At 27.4% G+C, this 20,442-nt stretch overlaps 1 protein-coding gene across 1 annotated transcript in view; it reads left to right on the forward strand.

Annotated features, from left to right (window-relative positions):
• LOC111687737 overlaps positions 1–20,442 on the forward strand; it is a 123,185-nt gene that overhangs the window by 29,364 nt on the left and 73,379 nt on the right. The window contains exons 4-8 of the mRNA XM_046953511.1: positions 4,148–4,156; positions 8,180–8,254; positions 8,733–8,952; positions 9,031–9,151; positions 15,257–15,363. Coding sequence (XP_046809467.1) covers positions 4,148–4,156; positions 8,180–8,254; positions 8,733–8,952; positions 9,031–9,151; positions 15,257–15,363 — 532 coding nt within the window. The remainder of the gene's footprint in view (positions 1–4,147; positions 4,157–8,179; positions 8,255–8,732; positions 8,953–9,030; positions 9,152–15,256; positions 15,364–20,442) is intronic.

Below are 20,442 nucleotides of genomic sequence, written 5' to 3' on the forward strand. Positions count from 1 at the left end.
CTTCAAAAGCCCTATATCCTTCTATATCCTTCAGAAGCCCTAAATTTGGCGGTTGTGAGTTCAACTGATGACAATACAAAATTATATTCGAAATTATATTCGAAAATTCGAAGTTATGTTCGTAAAAACTAAAAATAAAATTTTCGAAGATTCGAACTTAAGTTCGAAAAATTTTTAAAGCCATTAAAACCAGTTCTGGTGGCCCGAATTGTCTGAAATTTGGCAGTTTAGAGTACACTTGATGACATTACAATGCTTTGTTGAAATATTTAAAATTAAGTTCGAAAACTCGAAGTAATGTTCGAAAAAAATAATCTTAAAATTGGGGATATTCAAAAATATCATTTTAGTTCTATTCGAGGTCAATTTCTTACATTTTCTAATTTCGAAATAATGTTCGAATAAATTTTAAAGCTGTTAAAATTATCTCAAAATCGTGGAGATTCACAAAAAAATAATTTTTGTTCCTCTTGGTTACTTTTTCCAATTCCGAACAAACAAATTGTGTTCCATTCGACGAATTTACCCAATAAATTTTTTTCGACTAGGTCGTCGTGCTTTACGAAATTCGTCGTTCGTCCCAATTGTGCGTATACCATAATGAGTAAAATTAAAATTTTAATCTGTTTCACATCTAAGCTGAAATTCAAAGTAAAGAATAATGTTGAATAATGTGTATTCCAGAAATATTTTTGTTTGTACATTAGGGTAATTACTTTTTTGGCACTACCTTATAGCCAAACTGTTCTGATAATAAAAGGCAATTTTTGTCTGACCATTTACAGGTCAAAAGTATTATTTAAAAATTGTCTTAGCTTGGTCATTTACTTGCTTTAGACAAATAACTGAAATGTTTAGAAATTCATAGTATTTTGTGACTCGTTAATTATTTGAAAATTTTTAAAACAAATAATATTAAAGTTAATATTGTAGAAATGCAATTTTCAGATTTTAAAGAAATAGCTATATAATTTTTTTTTTTTTAAATTTTCCCTAGGACTAATAGGCGAAAAATTACTCTGAATGACCAAAATGTCCAACTTTGTCACTTTATTACTCCAGCAGTTGTTGACTTATAGATTAAAAAATCATGTTTGGCCCAATATTCAATCGATAATGATGAGAGATTTAAGAGTTTTGTCATAGGAAAATATAACATTTGTTTTATAAAGCAATAGTTTTCTCGTTAACATGGAATTTAGCCATATGTAAATATTAAAATATTATTTAATTAAACTATGTCTTAATTAACAAATACTTTATTTTTAATAATATAAACACACTGTAAAAAATACAACAACAATGTATTAAAATATTTATGTTTTATACCCTTTATTTTGTTTTTAATTTTAATTACATATTATTACTTCTTTAATTATTTACGAACTTATTTATTCTAAGCATATTTTATTAAAGAAAATCGAATTTGTGTTGTTAATTTCAACCACAACGTTCAGAAAACAAAATCACTTCAATTTTTACACCGCATACTATAAATATACATAAGTATATCTACAATAATAAATCAAAACTTACGCAAGTACTCAATCTCAACATTTACATTTGCATTTTAATAATAAATGGGCTTAAAATAGTGTGATTTTTTTCCAATCAAATACTACATTATTACTGGTGTATTTCATTACATATTTTTCTCATTATATCATATTATAAAAGAAGAGTTAATTATAAACCGCACCTTTAACGAATAAAAGTCATAAATACTGTGATTAAAGCTATGTATACATGGTTGTCAGATCTTACAACGTTGAGAGGTCTGGCAATTTACAGACAATAAAAAATTGTTAGCAACAGGCTAATTGTCAAGTCAGACAGTTGAATAAAAACCTTACAATTTCATTACCAGACAATAAATTTATCTGTCAAAAAAATGTTCAGTTCACCCTGTTGTCAGATTGTTGTATGGCAAAAGTTTCCAGATCCGACAGTAAAGGCTTTCAGATAATTAGCTTGCAATTGGTTTTTCTACAATATACTGACAATGCTTTTTCTCATATCGTTGCAAGACAAAAATTGTAAGTTCGCATGGTTGTTAGATATTTTCTGACCATTTTTCTGCCAACGTAGTAAGATCTGTCAACGGGTATACATAGCTGTTCGACTGGTTCTAAAAACGAAACTATTTTTATACCCTACTACACTGGGGAGGGTATATTAGGTTTGTGGAGATGTTTGTAACATACAAAAATATCCGTATTATATCCTTCTTAGGCTTAGAATCATTTTCAGAGCCGATTAAGCTAGGTCCGTCCTTCTAGCCGGTTGTCCATGTAAACCTTGTGCACAAGGTACAGGTCGCAAAATTTCAAGATAATTTGATGAAATTTTGTTGAAGGACGAAGAGTATTGAAAATAGATAAAATCGGTTCATTATTTCGCCTAGCCCCCATACAACCACTTAGAATCATTTTCTGAGTCGATTAAGCTATGTCCGTACTTCTGGCTGGTTGTCCATGTAAACCTTGTGCGCAAGGTACAAGTCGCAAATTTCAAGATAATTTGATGAAATTTTGTTCAAGGACGAAGAGTATTGAAAATGGATAAAATCGGTCCATTATTTTGCCTAGCCCCCATACAACCGTACCCCCGAACAGGGCCATTGGGCTCATAATTAAGTTAAATGTTCTATTATGTCAACAAAAGTCGGCAAAACTTAGAACTTTTATAGAACTTTTAATGACATTACCGGTTTATGTAATGATCAGGCCTCATTTGACCCTAGCCCCCATACAAACATGAAGGTCAAAATTCACATATAAACATTAATAAAACTTTTAAATTCTACATAAATAACTTTGAAATAGATGTGAATACCTCTACCAACATTTATAAGGATAGGCCCATATTTCCCTACTCCCCTTTGAGCCCTCTTGCTAAATTTTTTTTTTCTTTTTGAAAAAAAGTAAAAATATTCCGGAATAAAGTTAAAAAACAAATTAAATGCTTTTTTTAATATTTCCCATTTTTTACATACTAACTGGTGTAGGGTATCATATGGTCGGCTATGCCCGACTATACGTTCATACTTGTTTAGATGATGTTGACATTTTTACTGGTATTGCCTGTATTCACACGGTTTGTATAATTGTTACTTCTTGGGTGAATTACTACTTATTTCTGTTCGACGATGACCAAAAAATAACTGGTTATAAATCTGCTTACCCGACTTTTCCGAATTTAAAATGGGTTTACAGTTATTTTTTATGTTTGCTAAACTAATCTCTTTCTCAATGTCCCATTAAAAAGTAATTTTATCATTCTATCTGGAATGGTTTCCACACAAATGTAAATATCAACTTTTCTTGAAAAAAACATACTAAGAAACACTAAGTAATTCCATATTAGACATACGTTATAGAAAACTGACTATAAATTCTATTAAATAAAATTAATTTATTTTATTGATAACGACAACTCATTACTAAGTAATGTATGAAATAATTACATTACCTACAATACTCGTTACCAAAATTTGAAAATATTTTACTGGTTATGACCAGATCATTTTATTCTATTAAAATTTTAAAAATAAGTATTATTTGCATTACAATTATATATAATTGAAGTTTTGCCAAATACAATAACTTATAATGTGTAGTTAACCAATTATTTACAGTTGCAATTTATGTATTGCAATTACTTATAATAAGCGAAGAATTATTACAATTTAGTTACATATAATTGGCAAAACTTAAGTAATTGTACTTAGTTTATGCTCAATTATAAGATACAAATTGTGGTATCTGACAAAAATTCTATTACAAGTAATTGTTACTGGTAAAGCTTTAACTACTTCAAATGTAATTGTAATTGAAAATGTACTTTTGCACACAAAAACTCAAAAACTAATTGTCGATAAATATATAATTATAGTCAAATTTATCCGAATTACACATTTTTAATTTTTTCAGTAATAAATATTTGTTATTCATATATTGAAAGCTTCCATTTATGAGGATAAAAGTATGATAAATTTTATTTGATTGGAATGAAAATCACAATGTTTATGCTTCCTTAAAAATAAATGTTTTGATATAAATTATTTATTCGATTCTCTTTACGTTTTTTATTTCCAAACCGATTGTATGAAATGAATATGGATGTATCCGTTTAAAATGGACTGCAGGTGCTCAAGGTACAGATTTAAACTAATGCTATGGAAAGCAAAATCTTTTTATTCACAAACTTTTTAAACAAGTCTTGTTTGCGGAGTTTTATTATATATGCATATTCAAATATGTATGTATATATATACCATATCACCGATTTGTTTTTTAGATAATCGATAATAAAAGTATAAAAAATAATAAGTAACGATCATAGGAAAAGGGTTCTTAAGTTTTTCTTTGACTCATATAGATGTTGAATGTATTATTGGCCAGTAGAAAATATAAACTTAATTCTTCATATAGACTATTTATAAAAAGCGTAAATAAATATTATAATAGCAAAACGGCAACAGAATGGACCCTTTATATCCGACTACTGATTCTTAATAGCAATCACACAAAATCTATTATTTTACATTATTATTACAATTAAAATTTCTTATATCCGATTTTGGAGTACTTTATATACAATTTATATTTTTTCATTAACTTACATATTTACATTCCATAACCCTCAAGGATTAACAACAAAAGTAATAAAATTATTTGACATTTTTTTTTCAAAATATTTTTTTGGTTTAAATATTTGTCGCAGAATTCGAATTGTTATTTAATATTTAACAACTTGGTGATAAACAAATAAAAACTCCGTACATAAGATCAAATATTCTTGTTAAAAACAATAATTTGAGAATGTTCTAACATTTTATTAGATTGATTCACATTGGCTTCACATTACAAAAATATTTTCGTTTCGTTCCTTTATTCAGTAGAATTTAAATATAACAACTTTTTATACACTTATTCAATTAAATAATCAATTATAATTATCATTAACTTATATAAACACACTACGCGAATTGTTTAAATTAAATTTATAGTTAGTAGTTTATGTTTGTTAGTGTATTAAATAATGACAAATTTTGAATTTATATTGGGCACAATTAGGTATGTATTGGTATCTCTTAAATAACTACCCATGCCATTAACGTGTCTCACAGCACATAAATTCGAAATGTGACAAAAAATGTATTTATTTTTGAGATACATATTTTCTAAAAAAAGATTTTCTTACTTTAAATATATTTTTAATTATTCAAATAATAGTTTTTGTCCGTATATGATAACACGAACTTGTTGTCAACTGCTTTCAACGGTCGTTTAAAATCTCCAATTTCAGTTTTTTGAAACTTTGAAGATCTCATTGGGATTTATGGGCAACAAGGATTTTTTTTAAAATTTTAGAAAATACGTATTAATTCTTTACTGCACATTTTAAACAAAGTATATATTTAAGACCAGATAATATAAAATATATTTTCCAAATTTTATTCAAATCGGACATTCTTAACCCACAAAATGTGGAGTTCAAAGATCAAAGTTTGCAAAATTTGTGAATTCTCAGTATACCATGTAAAAATAATATTTATTTGTTGGGTTAATGTTTAATAAATATGAATTATTAGTTTCAAAAACAAAATTTTTCTTTTAAAAACCTTCACTTAAAGTTAACTTCATAGTCAAAAAAGGTTAAAGTATTATTTTTATACCTTTTATAGAATTTTTTGTTTTATTTCTGTTATTCCTCAAATTTTGGAACTTTGGTGTTAAATTGTTCCCAAGTGCCTTAAAGGGTTAATCTACCTTTTTTCACACTATTTTAAATATCGGACTATATACGATAAATACACTAAGAATTCCCAAATATTGCAAAATTAGATCTTTGAACTCCACAGTTTATGGGTAAAAAATATCCGATTTTAAATAAACTTTAGATATATATTTTATATTATCTAGACTATAATACTTTGAAAATACTTTATTTAAAATGTACATCAGTAATACGTATTCTCTAAAATATTACAAAAAATAGATTTTCCCGAAATCCACGGTGTTCAAATCGCAGGTACAGCTAAACTGTGAGATAAATTGTCAATAAATCCCCATGAGTTCTTCTAAAAATTTGGAAATTTGTTTAACAAAGTTTCAAAAAAAAAAAACTGAAAATGGAGATTTGAAACGGCCGTTGAACAAATCAAACTTTTTTGACCATAACTTATAAGGACAAAAACTAATATTCAAGTAATTAAAGATATAGTTTAATCCCCTTATTCACAAAGAAATTTTTTTATTTATAAAAATTTCCATACAAAATCTAATTTATAATCCATTTATAAAATAAAAAAATTGTGTGTAAAAAAGGGGGTAAATAACAAAATGTTTTTTTTAGAATATATCCCAAAAAATTATTTTTTTTTTCTAAAATTCAAGTGCTGTGAGACACGTTAATGGCCTGAGAAATTTGCTAAAACTTTTAAAGTTATCGAGCAATTTTTTTGTTTTATATCTTTCGAAAATGCTTACTCTGTGCATATTACGATTCCTTTACATTAAAATTTAATAATTTATTACTAAATATTCGCATTTGAGCAAAAGCTAAAAAAATCGATATTTTCCCCTCGTAAATGCACTTAGAAACTTTAGCGCCGTTGCGGCACCTGTTAACGTTATATTATCAGCCTAATTTTTTGTATGATATAGTTTTACAACCCAGAGAACAATTCTAGAGGGGGGGGCCTTTCTTTCGGACCAACTTCTAATAGTAAAATTAAGTTGTATTTTAACGTCAAATGGAAGGCTGTAAAATATCATTCAGTTTTTTGGAGCAAAATCCCGGGCATCGGCGCCAAATATTGTGGAGGAAATTTTAATAACTCGAAACTATTTTATCCAATTTTGAATTTTTCTATCATTTTGGAAAGACAATTATGCAAAAATTACGATTTTTGCATAATTGCCAAAAAGTGCAATTTTCTCCCGTATAAGAAATTGTGTTGTAAATATTGAGCGAGAACGAATTCATGTTGTCACATTCTACGCAGTCTTGGTTGGAAAACTTCTGTAAACCAAAATAATATTAGTAGTGGAGTATGTACATATATAAAGCATGAAAGGCGTTGCCGCCTTAACCCGTGATTTAGATATTACCATTTTTAGAATCTGATTTCAAATTAAATTTGTTGTGACGTAGATTTATTTACTAAAGAGCAGCCCAACATCTTCTACAATTACATTGAAATAGAAGCTGAACATCTTTGGCTTTAAATTCAAAACTTGTCATAATTGGTTCAATTCTACAATGATTAGACACATACAGTGTATATTTAAAATAACGATATAGTAAATTTTAAGTTATATATTTTAGTTATTAAATTCTAGATATGTATTTTCATATAACAAACAAACATAGTATTTTAAATTCTTGTATAGTTATTTGCACAGTTTTTTTTTTGTGTTATTTACATTTGTATCCTGTTTATACTTTCAGTTATTTAAATATTAATTTAATCAAAAATTAGATGAACTCAAACACTATCCCGGTATTCATAACGTTTAAAGCTGTATGGCCACACGTCAAAATGTTTTTTAAAACTTGTTCATGTGATAGTAATTTATACGAGAAATCGTTGAATCAGAAAAAGAATAAACATATACACAGATTTTGATAAAAATTTTGACGTGTGGCCATTCGGCGTAAATACCTACATAAGATTTTTCAATCTAACTCCAAAAAAACATTTCAAAAAAATTGATCGAGTTTTGCACTCCTCAATATTCTCATAAAACGTAACAAATAAATTATATAATTGGAAAATCAGAAATTAAAATTACATCTTACCAAAAATTCACTTTGCATTTGAAATTTTATATTTATTTTATTTGTATACATATATGTGTATTTATAAATATACATATTTTATTCAATTAGAGCTTATAATTTAGAGTAGCATATAAAATCTTTCTGTTTAAATATATTGTTAACAATTTATTATTTTTTACTTTTTTAATTTATAAATTTAATACATAATAAAAAATTTATATATTTTTTATTGTAAAAATTGTTTTATTTTTGCACCAAAATTCATTATTTAGAAAAAATGTTTATGCTTTTTTATATTAACTGCAATCTGCGCGTAGTTTTTGAAACACATAATTACTACATAATTTAAAACTTAATTTTTAATATATTGCTTCGCAAAATTTTCTAGACTATGGCAGCAACAAAAAGGAATGCAGGTCTAACATCTGCAGTACCAAGGGCAACCCTAAATGATGAGGAATTGGTAAGTTTTTCTTTTAAGGCCTAACTATAATATGCATATACAAGCATAATGTACTTAAGAGAGTTTCGTCAATTTTTATTTGCTTAAGCACATTCCGTACGGAATCAGTTGTTTGTTTATTGTACACAAAGAAAATAAAGAAAAAAATTAAAATGAAAAAGAAATTTAATTTATTTTGTTAAATTATTATGAAAAATGTATTTTTTATTATATGTGTCACAGCAATATGCAAATAGGACTAAATTGTTTTAAATGCACTTAAGTTTCTTCGGATTTTCTTAAGATCATGAGAAACTATTCGTTCGGTTTTGACATTTCCCTAAGCTAGCTTATGTACATTATAGTTGGGTCTTTAGACTTTTGAGTAACGTTATGATGGATCGCAATAAACACAAATAAATATAATTAAAAGTGATTTTCATAAATTGTTTTTGATTGTTTCAAAACTGTAACATTTTTTATATGAATTTTTACACAGAAAATGCATGTATATAAGAAGGCATTGCAGGCATTAATTTATCCGATATCATCGACTACACCACATAATTTTGTTTTATGGACTGCGACATCACCCACATATTGCTACGAGTGCGAAGGTCTTTTATGGGGCATTGCTCGACAGGGTGTTCGCTGTACGGAGTGTGGCGTTAAATGTCACGAAAAATGCAAAGATCTCTTGAATGCCGATTGCTTACAAAGTGATTATTTGAAAAATATATAAAATTTTACAAGTATAAAATCATTTATATACAAAATGTATGTTTCCTTTTGATCAGGAGCGGCCGAAAAGAGCTCTAAACATGGAGCGGAGGACAAGGCACATTCGATAATAACCGCCATGAAGGAACGCATGAAGCAACGCGAAAGGGAGAAGCCCGAAATATTTGAACTGATACGGTAAGTGAATCGTTTATCAGTGAAATATCCTATTTACACTATATACAATATATTAACGAATTAAATCAATTAAATACCGTCAAAGTAATTGTGTCTAAAAAGGTTAAGAAATTTGGTCACAAATTGAGTTTTCATTTGATTTCTATATTAGTTAAGCTAATTTAGGTAATAAACACTTATAGTACAATTTGATAACAAATCTTATAGTATGTTCTCACGACAGACTTATTTGTAATTTTCACTCTCATTCGTAATTCAACCAAATTATTCGCCACGCAAAATTTCAAGATATATTTATTAAAATAATATTAATTATAATGAATATACCTTAGTGCAAATTATCTCATTGGCACGTTCGCACTTTTTTACGAATTACTATCTACTGAGTGTCATCTCTTATCAGTTTGCATTCATTTAATGGAAACAAACAAACACATAATATACAAAATAAACATGAAGAAAAATTAAACAATCAATAGAAACCTTGACGGCGAACAGTCAAAATTAATTACGAATGTGTCATGAGAACGGATCGATTCATAATAGTAATTCAAAGCTCGAATTGAGTAATTAAATTTGGAGTGAGAACATATTATATTAGTCCGATTTTTTGCTTTCAATCCGTTTTTGAATGAATTAAATGCTTTCCTTCTTTAACTTTGTTATCTATTTATCTAGCTCTTATGAAACTTTCAATCTATAATCCATCTACTTTATTTCCGACGATGTGACCAACCACTCTACATCATCCACAACTCTACACTATACGCCACAAGAAAACAGAAATAATAATATTTACAAAAATAATATTAGTTCCTAAAAAATTTGTACATTTTCTGAAGACAAGACGGCTTGATCGTCTCAGAATTGAATAATGTGTAATATACGGAATGACAAATACAACACACCCCATCAGTTTTGATGGTGGTTATAAAGAATGTTAGTAGCTGATGCACACATATTTCTCTACTTACTTTAAACATCGTATACATGCACAGTGCTATATTTTCTATTTTGATTGATTTATACAAAATTATATAATTGATAATAATAATGTTATGTATCTACATTCAGAATGCCGAACAGCATCTCTAAGAGACTTGAGTCGGAGATTTTCATGGTCCCATTACTCGATTACTAATCATAGAACAACTTTGCCAAAGGTTTTGATTCATTATAATGCATTTAAATCGAAATAAAGTAAGTTGTTCTTGTCAATGTACTTAATCCTACGGTTCATTTTGTTGGCCAAAAATGTCCCAGAAAGTAAAACAATCAAATTTTATTTCAATACCATGACTTAGTGTACTCATTTAAAATCTTCCCCACAATCTTAATTGTTTGACCTCCATGCTTTTTAAGTCTTTAATGTATGATGATGACACCGAATATAAATCCAGCAGTGACATGGCACAGTGTTTACTAAAATAATTTAGATTTGTCACAAAATTTTTCACAATTTTGGGTAGAACATTGAATAAGATTACGCAAAAGTAATGAAACAGTTTTTATATATATATATATATATATATATATATATATATATAATATATATATATATATATATATATATATATATATATATATATTATATATATAATATATATATATATATATATAATATATATATATATGTTTAGTGGATCTAAAACTGTTTAGTAGTCGGCAGTATAACGTTTTGCTCATTTTCAAACTATCGCCCTAAATAGTCGGAAAATGTTATTACGATGATTTTATTGCAATTATGTGTTTAGTTATGTTTTAGATCCACTAAACATTTTTGAAAAAATAACTATTTTTTGTAATTTGCAAATATTGTGAAAAACACCAAATTTTCCAAAAGTCGGCAACAGTGTTCCAAAGTACAGCAAAAAACGTCCCTATAGTCGGCAGTAGATTTTTTGTTTGAAAAAAGGGCATACTTATATAGAAAAAAGTGATATATACACAATTTTCCAAAGAAAATGGGTAATTAAATTTTTTCCATAGAAATATCTGTAATAATATCGTTTTTTCTGTAGCAAAATATGTTATAAACATAATTATATATTATAATTATTAAAGTGTCAACTATAGAATACGTATGTTCGAACTTAATACCCAGCAGTCGGCACCTCGATGCCGACAATAGAAAATCATAGAAAATTTTGAAAATATTTTTAAATAACTTTTTCACTTTAAAATGAATATTTAAATTTTTTTCATTAAAACCAATTTTTGTCAAATAAAACATTTAATTTATTTAATATTAATATTTACTTGTTTAAGGTGGCACTAAAACAAAATTTTTTTTAAAAAAAATTGACAGTACTCAAAAAGCTGAAAAGGTGTCACTAAATAACGTCAAATAGAGACGAAATTATTCATCCTACTCAAATTTACTCATTTCATGGAACAAAAATATCATATTTTCTATCAAATATAGATGGAGCCTTAATAAATTTGTACTGTTTCTCGTATTTTTTTACAATTTTATTAAAAAAATGCCGACTACTGGGTCATGCCGACATAAGGTACATTTACCCTATAACAAAAAAGAGAATAAATGTATTATTTATATTTCATGTGTTTACACTAGCGACTTGCTTGTTTTTTTAATAATTTCAAAAAATTAAGAGAATCGTACGACTGTCAAAGTTCCGTACTTTCGTATTGCGTTTAGACCAGCCAAGCGCAGAAAGGGAAACTGTTATTGTTGTGGTGAGAAAATACTAAAAAAACACTTAGAAAAAATATTTCCTAATTACGCTTGTTATGATCAAGTTTTAAAACAAGTAAAATGGTAAATTTTACAGATAAAACATATCCAATGAAAATTTTTATTTCTTCACAAAGATTTAATTTTTTATACAAAATGTTTAAAAAAAAGTATTAAAAATATCGTTTTTATGTATGTTTTATTATTATGCATTCCTGAAAAGTTTTTGGAGTGTATGAATTTTTTGCAAGTTATTCTCTTGTTTGCAAATGATGTTGTTGTTTTTACAAAGCGACATCAACCCACTTTGTTGAGTGCTGTAAAGCAACTAAAGATAATTTTCTGTAATTTTTACGATCTTGCTATGAGTTTTATTTATGATCGGGTTATGTACGTGTGAATTGCCAAAAATCTTCGTAATTAGAAAAATATGAATGAGCAACGCTGGTTTAGACGATCATGTTGGAATATCTTCGTCCTACTCTAAATAATTTATTTTGCTGTAAAATTGTATTAATTTAAAGTAACCGGTTTAAAATTTATTCAAGTTAAAGTTATCATTAAATTCAGTAAAACCACCGTTTTTGTCTCGTCATTGTTTCTCAAAAATGCTTTTATTAAAAAGTATACCAATCGGCTCAGAATCACTTTCTGAGCCGATTTAGCTATGTCCGCCCGTCTGTGTATCCATGTAAAACTTGTGCGCATGCTAGGGCTCGCAATTTTCAAGCTAATTTGATGAAATATGCACATAACCTTTTTTGGTTCAAGGACGAACGCTATTGAAAATGGTTGAAATTGGTCCATTATTTCGCCTAGCCCCCATTCACCGTACCCCCCAAATTGGGCCTTTAGGCCCATAATTACGTTAAATGTTCTATTATGTCAACGAAAATCTGCAAAACTTTGTTTTATGGAACGATAAATGACACTACTAATTTTTATAGTGATCGGGCCTCATTTGACCCAAGCCCCCATACAAACTCCCCTTCAGAAAATGTCTTGAAGGTCAAAATTCACTTATAATTTCTAATAAAACGATTAAAATCTACATAAATAACTTTGAGGTAGACGTAAATTCCTCTACCAAAATTTATAAGGATAGGCCCATATTTACCCTTACTTCCTCTTATAGAAAATCTCTTTTTTTGTCAATAATACGTAAAAATATTCCACAATACAGTTAAAGAACAAAATAAATGCTTTATTTTTTTTAAATTAGCCACTTTTTGTTACATACTGACTGGTTTAGGGTAACAATATTTAAATATATAAATATTGTTGTTATATGATTATAAAAATCACCATAAAAGCCTAAGTCCATATATATAGATTAAAAATTTTCATCATTCCCTAGAAATAGTTTAATAATCTGTACTTGATTATTAAAAATCTCTTTTGGATTATGGTATGGTTTTGACTATTAGGATCAGCGTTGCCACTTTGGTTATTATTAACCAAAATTGGTTATTTTTATTTTGCATGTGTACATGTGAATTATTTTTTCGTTTTGGTTATTTTTTGCAAGCAATTGAACTAAATGATGTTTGCTTTTATTCTAAAAATAAAATTTAAGTTAGTTTTAAATCAACTATGTAAATATACATATCGTCCCTGTTTTGAATTTTGGTAATATGTGGATTTTTTTTACTATTCGAAATTTTTTTATTACTGCAATTTGTACATCTACTGGTTATACTTATGTGCACAAAGGTATTTTTCGATATCTTAATTTAGGATTTAGCAAAAGTACCTATACATTATCCACATATTAAATGAGTTGATTTAAATCATAACAACACATTAATGTTATTTTATTTACACTAGCCAATCTAACACCGTGAATAATTGATCCTCTCTATCCATTTGGTGCATCCATAAACTTAAAATTGCTTTTTGGGTCGATTCAAACTCGCCCGTCCTTCCGTTAATATTTCTATTGGAACTTTTTACGCAAAGAACTCGCGGTACTTATATGAAAAAACGAAGTAGGCTGTATTTCGCATTTCGATTTTTATGGAATTTGGTGGGAATATTCTACGTACTTAGTAGATTATGTCCTCTAAATTTAATTTAAAGTATAATTGCAACTTCTGTACCTATTTGAAATTTTGCATAAACAGATACTGTGCTAATTTGACGAAATTCTAAGATAAATGATTTAATAAGAATTAATAAAGTATTTTCTGCTAATTGGTGTAAGAATAGTATCACAATATCTTTAAAGTATTAATCAACTGATATTTTAAGTACCATAGCTAAGGAAAATTAAATTGTATTGTCTACAAAAGTTTTAATAACATCTAATCTCGTACGACGAACAATAATCGCGATATATGCAAAGATTTCATACCATGACCTTTGACTTCTACTAAATATCTCACCATGACATTTAGTTCTTAATTTACATTTTCAAGATGATGTTGTATACTTGTTTTTATTTTACCGTCTTAAATTCTTAATTTTGGTCGATTTGTCGGATAATTTGGATAGATTACGTTTACAAATATTGCTAAAGTTATGAATGTAATACTGAAATATTTTGTCAAAATATTTTTAGTTGACCCAGTTTGCTTGCAAAATATCGGCCAACAATTGCCCCATATTATACCTTATTCAGAGAATTACTTTATTGCTTAAAAAAACATGTATAGCGATAAAATTCAATATGAAAAAGTTTTTTTGGAAATGTATTTGTCAAAGTTTATGAGGATCGGTATATAATTGAATATATCCCTCATAAAAAGTCTCCTCAGAAAATGACTTCAAAGCTCACAATGTACTGCAATATAAGTAGCAACAAAATTCAACATAATCAAGTTTTAAAGGAACTAAAATATCTCTGTCAGATTTTATGAGAATTAGCCCATCATTGACCATACGTCTCATATAAGATCCCCCACAGAAAGTTACTTTAACGCTCATAACTGTCTTCATAATAGCAGTTTAGCGGTGAAATTTAATATAGTTACAAGTTCCACTTCAGAAAATGAATTTGTTTTTTTAATGTCTAAATGTAAACAAATAAAAATAATTTTGTTTACTTTTTTCTTAATTTGGTTATTTTTTATTCGGATTTTGGTTAGAAAAAAACGTTTGTTGTGGCAACTCTGATAAGGATATTGTTATGCTATATAACAGCCATTTTTTCTCGATAAATGCATTAGAGTTGGTAGTGGCTGGTGTAGACGATGTGGTCGGTCATGCCAATCGTCTATTATTATATTAGGAGTATTATTATATAACTTAATGTTTCTTTAAAATATTTATTAATGAACTTTCAGTGTTACTATGTTACAATATAAACATTTAATGACTATAAATATTTACTATTAAAATAAACATTATACATTTACATATATAAATATATGCATAATATAATTGAAATCACTCATAATCACATTTAGAACGGTTTTCAACGTAGAGGATAAAAGTCATACAGGTCATATGAAAGCGGTGAAACAGAGCGTTCTGGATGGCACCAGCAAATGGTCTGCTAAAATAGCAATAACAGGTTTGAATCTTAACTACTACTCTACTACTACTATGTACTACTCCTAAATACTACTACTAATAATATCATGTAATGTAATTCAATGGATATGGATATTAAGTTTTTTAAATGTCTCTTAATTTATATTAATTTATGTGTGTGTTTTTTACATTTTTTAATATAAAGATTTCAAATTAATTGTACGCTTAATATTATTAAATAGTAATACATAAATGTTCGAGTATATATGTTTGTATGTGTGTGTATGCATATTTGTATGTATGTATGTATGTATGTATGTATGTATGTATGTATGTATGTATGTTTGTATGTAAATTTAATATACTTTTATTAACAATTAACAATCTGGAATATATTGGGAAGTAATAACATTAAATGTCTGAAAGTAGCGTACAATACTGTATAAAGTGATAATTTATATGTTTACAAAATTCACGTTTAGACAAAAAATTGTTACAGTACTTACAATCGAAAATTAACAGCAACTTTTTTTCAAATGTCTTGTTCATGTGAACCAATTTTTAAAGCTCTCGGAAAATGCTTGGCTATGTAAGCATGATTACATTAGGTCTAACAATATTGTCAGCAAAATGTGCAAAAAAAGTCTTACAATTGTAATAGAAAATGAAGAAATAAAAAAAGAATCATGTTTCAAAAATATCGGTAGCATACCCACCTCAAAGTCATTTCTGAATAGATTATGCTCAAAATAGGAAATATTGAAATGGGTAAAACTAAAGCCTCATTTTTAAAAAATACAAATCAAGAAAAAATAAGAATGCGTATTGTGGTTTTAATTTGAGAAGGCCTCAAAAAAGTGGCTATGGTTCCCCTTCTACTCTAAATAGTTATTATTTTATCTAGCCCCCATACAGAATAGTTCCTGGGAGTACATATGTACTTAAGTTTATAAATAACTTCTTGTAATAATCGGACTTTATTTGACCCAAACAAATTACCCACCAAAAAATTACATATTTCTAATTATAAGATCAAAAGATTAAATTCAAAAAGTAAAAGTATTAATTATTAGCATTAATAAAATGTATGTAAACGTAAAACCCTCTTATAAATATGGACCTATAATTACATAAAATAAACGCTTTATAAAATAATCTATATATAAATATATTCACTGGTGTAGAGTATGATACGGTCGAGCTCTAATTAATTCTTCCTTATAATTGCATTTCTTTAATTATTAAGATTCCATAAAGTATTTATGAGTGCATTTTTTTAACTTCAGATTGATTTTTGACCAATGTCAAAAATTTTTCAACCGAATTTTTTATTGTTCATATAGTGTCATCGGCGATTTTGAAAAGCATATCGAATTTACTTCATTTTGGAGCACTGTACTCATAAGGTGAAGTCAATACTACAAAAACACCAAAAATATACTTATGTCAAAGAAATGCCACTATACTTTGCTAAAATTTACCTTACAATTAAAATATCATAAAAATAAGTAATATAATACACAATTTTAAGTAGTAATTAAAACATATATTAGATATTCTTTATCAATCAATATTGTCAACTAATAATATCATGTAGGTCTCCACTAAAATATATAATGATCTTTACAGAAATGTGTTCAAACCAATTTTTAAACAAGTAAGAGTTCTATATACGACTGAGCCGAATCTTATATACCCTTCACCATGGTGTGTTAAAAAAAACAGTCGGTATCAAAAACTCCCTTTTCACATCACTTACTTCGGGCTCAACATACTTAATTTCATGTTCCTAGATTCCATATTATACAAAATTCAAAAAGTACCTTTTTTGAAAAACGAAAAAGCACCAAAAAGTTTCCTTTTATGGGTTCTCATCTAATTCCCAATCTACATACCTAATTTCATGTTTTTAGGTTCAATATTATAAAATATTCAAAAAGTACCTTTTGAAAAACGAAAAAGTACCAAAAAGTTCCCTTGTATGGATTCTCACCTTTTTTAGGCACAGGGACGAAGCCTATTGAAAATGGCTGAAATCGGTAAATTATTTCAGCCTCCCGATTTGGGCTTTTTATGCCCAAAATTGGCACAAATAAGTTTTATATAAGTATAAATTACACTGCAGATTTTCGTAATTATCGGCCCTTATTTCACCCTAGCCCCAATACAAACCCCCTTCAAAAATTACTTAAACTTCTAAAATTGACTTGTAACTCAACAAAACTAACATTTATTTAAAACTATATCCTTTTCACAAATTAATCGAGTACGGCCCATGTTTGACCTATACTCCTATATAAAGCCTCATTTAGAAAATTTTGTTTTTTTATCAATAAATTGCTTAAATACTTTGGAATTAAGGTAAAATTAAACATAAAAGTTTCTTTATGAAAAAAAAAATAAATATACTCATGGTGTAGGGTATTATATGGTCGGCCATACCCGACTAATTTTCCTACTTGTTTTAATATATATCGTAAAACAAGATTTTTCCACAACAATACAAAAAATAGACGATTTGTTTTTGTGAAATAATTCCATCTGTCAAAAAATGCTAAGTGCGGCGAATGAAAAACAAAAAATAAACACAATAAAAAACATAAGTTTTTAGCAAATATGTAAATTTTTACATATTAATTCTAACATATTAATTTAATTAAATGTGGAAAATAAATTGTTCGTGCTAAAAATTGGATTGTAGAACGAAAAAGTACCAAAAAAATCCCTTTTTATCGGTTGTCACCTAATCCGATCTGTACATACTAATGTTCATGTTTCCAGCCAATAACAACATGTTAGACCTGGTTCAAACTGGGAAACTTTTGTTGAGAAACTTTTGGTTTTGTGAGTGAGAGAATGGTTGTTATTTCTTTTTTTTTTCTCACATACCCCCATATAAGCCCTCTTATAGGAAATCTGTTTTTTGGTCTACAATAAGTATATATTCCGGATTGAGTTAAAAAAAAACTAATAAAATGCTTTATTATATAAAAATAATACACATTTTTAACATACTCACTGGAGTAAGGTATGATATGGTCGGCCGTGTCTGACAGTATATTTATACTTGTTTTTTTTTTTAACACACTAACACCACTATATTTTGTGGGTTTTTGCGTTTCATGTAGTAACTTCACAACAGTGTACTTTATTCGATATAGCAAAAATACAATAACATTTCTGAACATTGTTTGAATAGGTTTCACAAAATTGAAATCGAAAATGGATTTATTACAATTTTAGATATATTTATATATAAGTAAACCTTAATATATGAGGAATTTCGTGTCAAGTGACCCAACTTTTTAAATCGATGTCTTCGGTTTTGTACTAAGGTTGTACTATGGGGTAGTATGCCAGACACAAATTTTCAGCTCAATCGGTCAAGAAGTTCTTGTCCGATAGAGCTTAAAATTTGTGTTTGACCTACTATCCAATAGTACTAACCGAGGTGCAAATTAGTCAAAATCATTTTTTTTTATTTGGGTCACTTGCCATGAAATTCCCCTTATGTATACTCCATATAAATAAAAGTAAGGAATAATAAAAGATATTAAATTAAACAAATAATAGATCGTTAGGTGTATAAAAATATCCAATATCCAAAACAATTTTTACTTATTTCCATTGCTTTAAATATATACTTCCAATACTTGTTTTATATTAAATGATAATTCTCCTTTAGAAGTTTTAAAATTAGAACAAATATTATCAAACCTTCTCGTTTGCTAAAATGACTTTAGACAAACAAGATCTTAACTATATATTTAACATCACAGATTTAAATATGTGTAAATAAATCAAAAACTTACAATCTCTTATTCCCATATTTTGGAAGTTACGTTCGTGTGAAAGAAGAACCAGAGAGCTCTTTTAAGATCTCGCAGGATATGTATGCTATTAAATTATCATTGAAACATTGTTTTTATTGGGGAAATATAAATAGGTAATTTCAAAGCTGACAAAGGTGTGGCTAAATTTATGTTTTGAATTTGACTAGAAGACAAATGTTAGACCTTTTTGGCTCTACTATTATATATCGAAAAATATATAACATATCTCTTGAAATTATTTTTCAATTTATATCTTTTACCTTTTTAATAATTTGAGCACATATTTGTATGGTTTTTTTCGCATGCAATAACATATTTATTTTAATAGCAATTTATGCTCCGACATAATTTCCAAGAATACTTTTTGTAGATATGTTTGATATTATTTAGATATGTTAAATATATTCCGACCCGTCTGTCTATAAAGTCCAAATTCAAAACAAAAACTTGCCTATAACTTGGAAATTTGATAAGAATTTGCTGATTATTAAAATTGTGTTTATAACAGAATATTTATAATATGTATACATATGTATATACATTGGAGTGCTCCAAAAAGCGAAGTTGCAAATTTTATCCGTCCCCTCTCTAGATGTTCTTTGGGTTGTAAAACTATGTCATGCAAAAAATTAGGCTGATAGAATAACGTTAACAGGTACCTTCCAATTACATTTATAAGGCGAATATATACATTTTTTTCAGTTTTTGCTAAAATTTTGCTATTTAATAAATTTTGCACCTTTTTATGAAGAAATCATAATGATCACAAAATAAGCATTATTGAAAGATATAAAACACAAAAATTGCTTGAAAATGTTAAAATTTACTGCAAGTTCCCTAGACAATTAATGTGTCTCAAAATACATGAATTCGAAATGTGACAAAAAAAATCCTTTTTTTTGGATATATACCATTTTGTTACTTAAAATACATCTATATTTACTCAGAAATTAGTTTTGTCTATATAAAATAACGCAAATTTGATTATTTAACGGCCCCAAGCAAAAAAAAAAACATCCAAAGAAGCGAAAAAAGTAGAATTTACTCTATGGAAGTACAGAAAAAGACCTGAAGAAGTGATGGGCGTTAATAAACTCACGTTTACGGAAGTTAAAAAATTCACTTAGTGCTATTTTTAAAGTGGTGATAAATATTCAGTTTTTTTTTTTTAACTTTGTTAAACAAATTTAAGAATTTTTAGGAGATCTCATGTTGATTTATAGACAATAGATTACGCTATTAAACGGTAAAAAATAAAATACCATTGTACATTTAAATAAATTATT

Source organism: Lucilia cuprina, chromosome X (assembly GCF_022045245.1).
Source record: "Lucilia cuprina isolate Lc7/37 chromosome X, ASM2204524v1, whole genome shotgun sequence".
Lineage (NCBI taxonomy): Eukaryota > Metazoa > Arthropoda > Insecta > Diptera > Calliphoridae > Lucilia > Lucilia cuprina.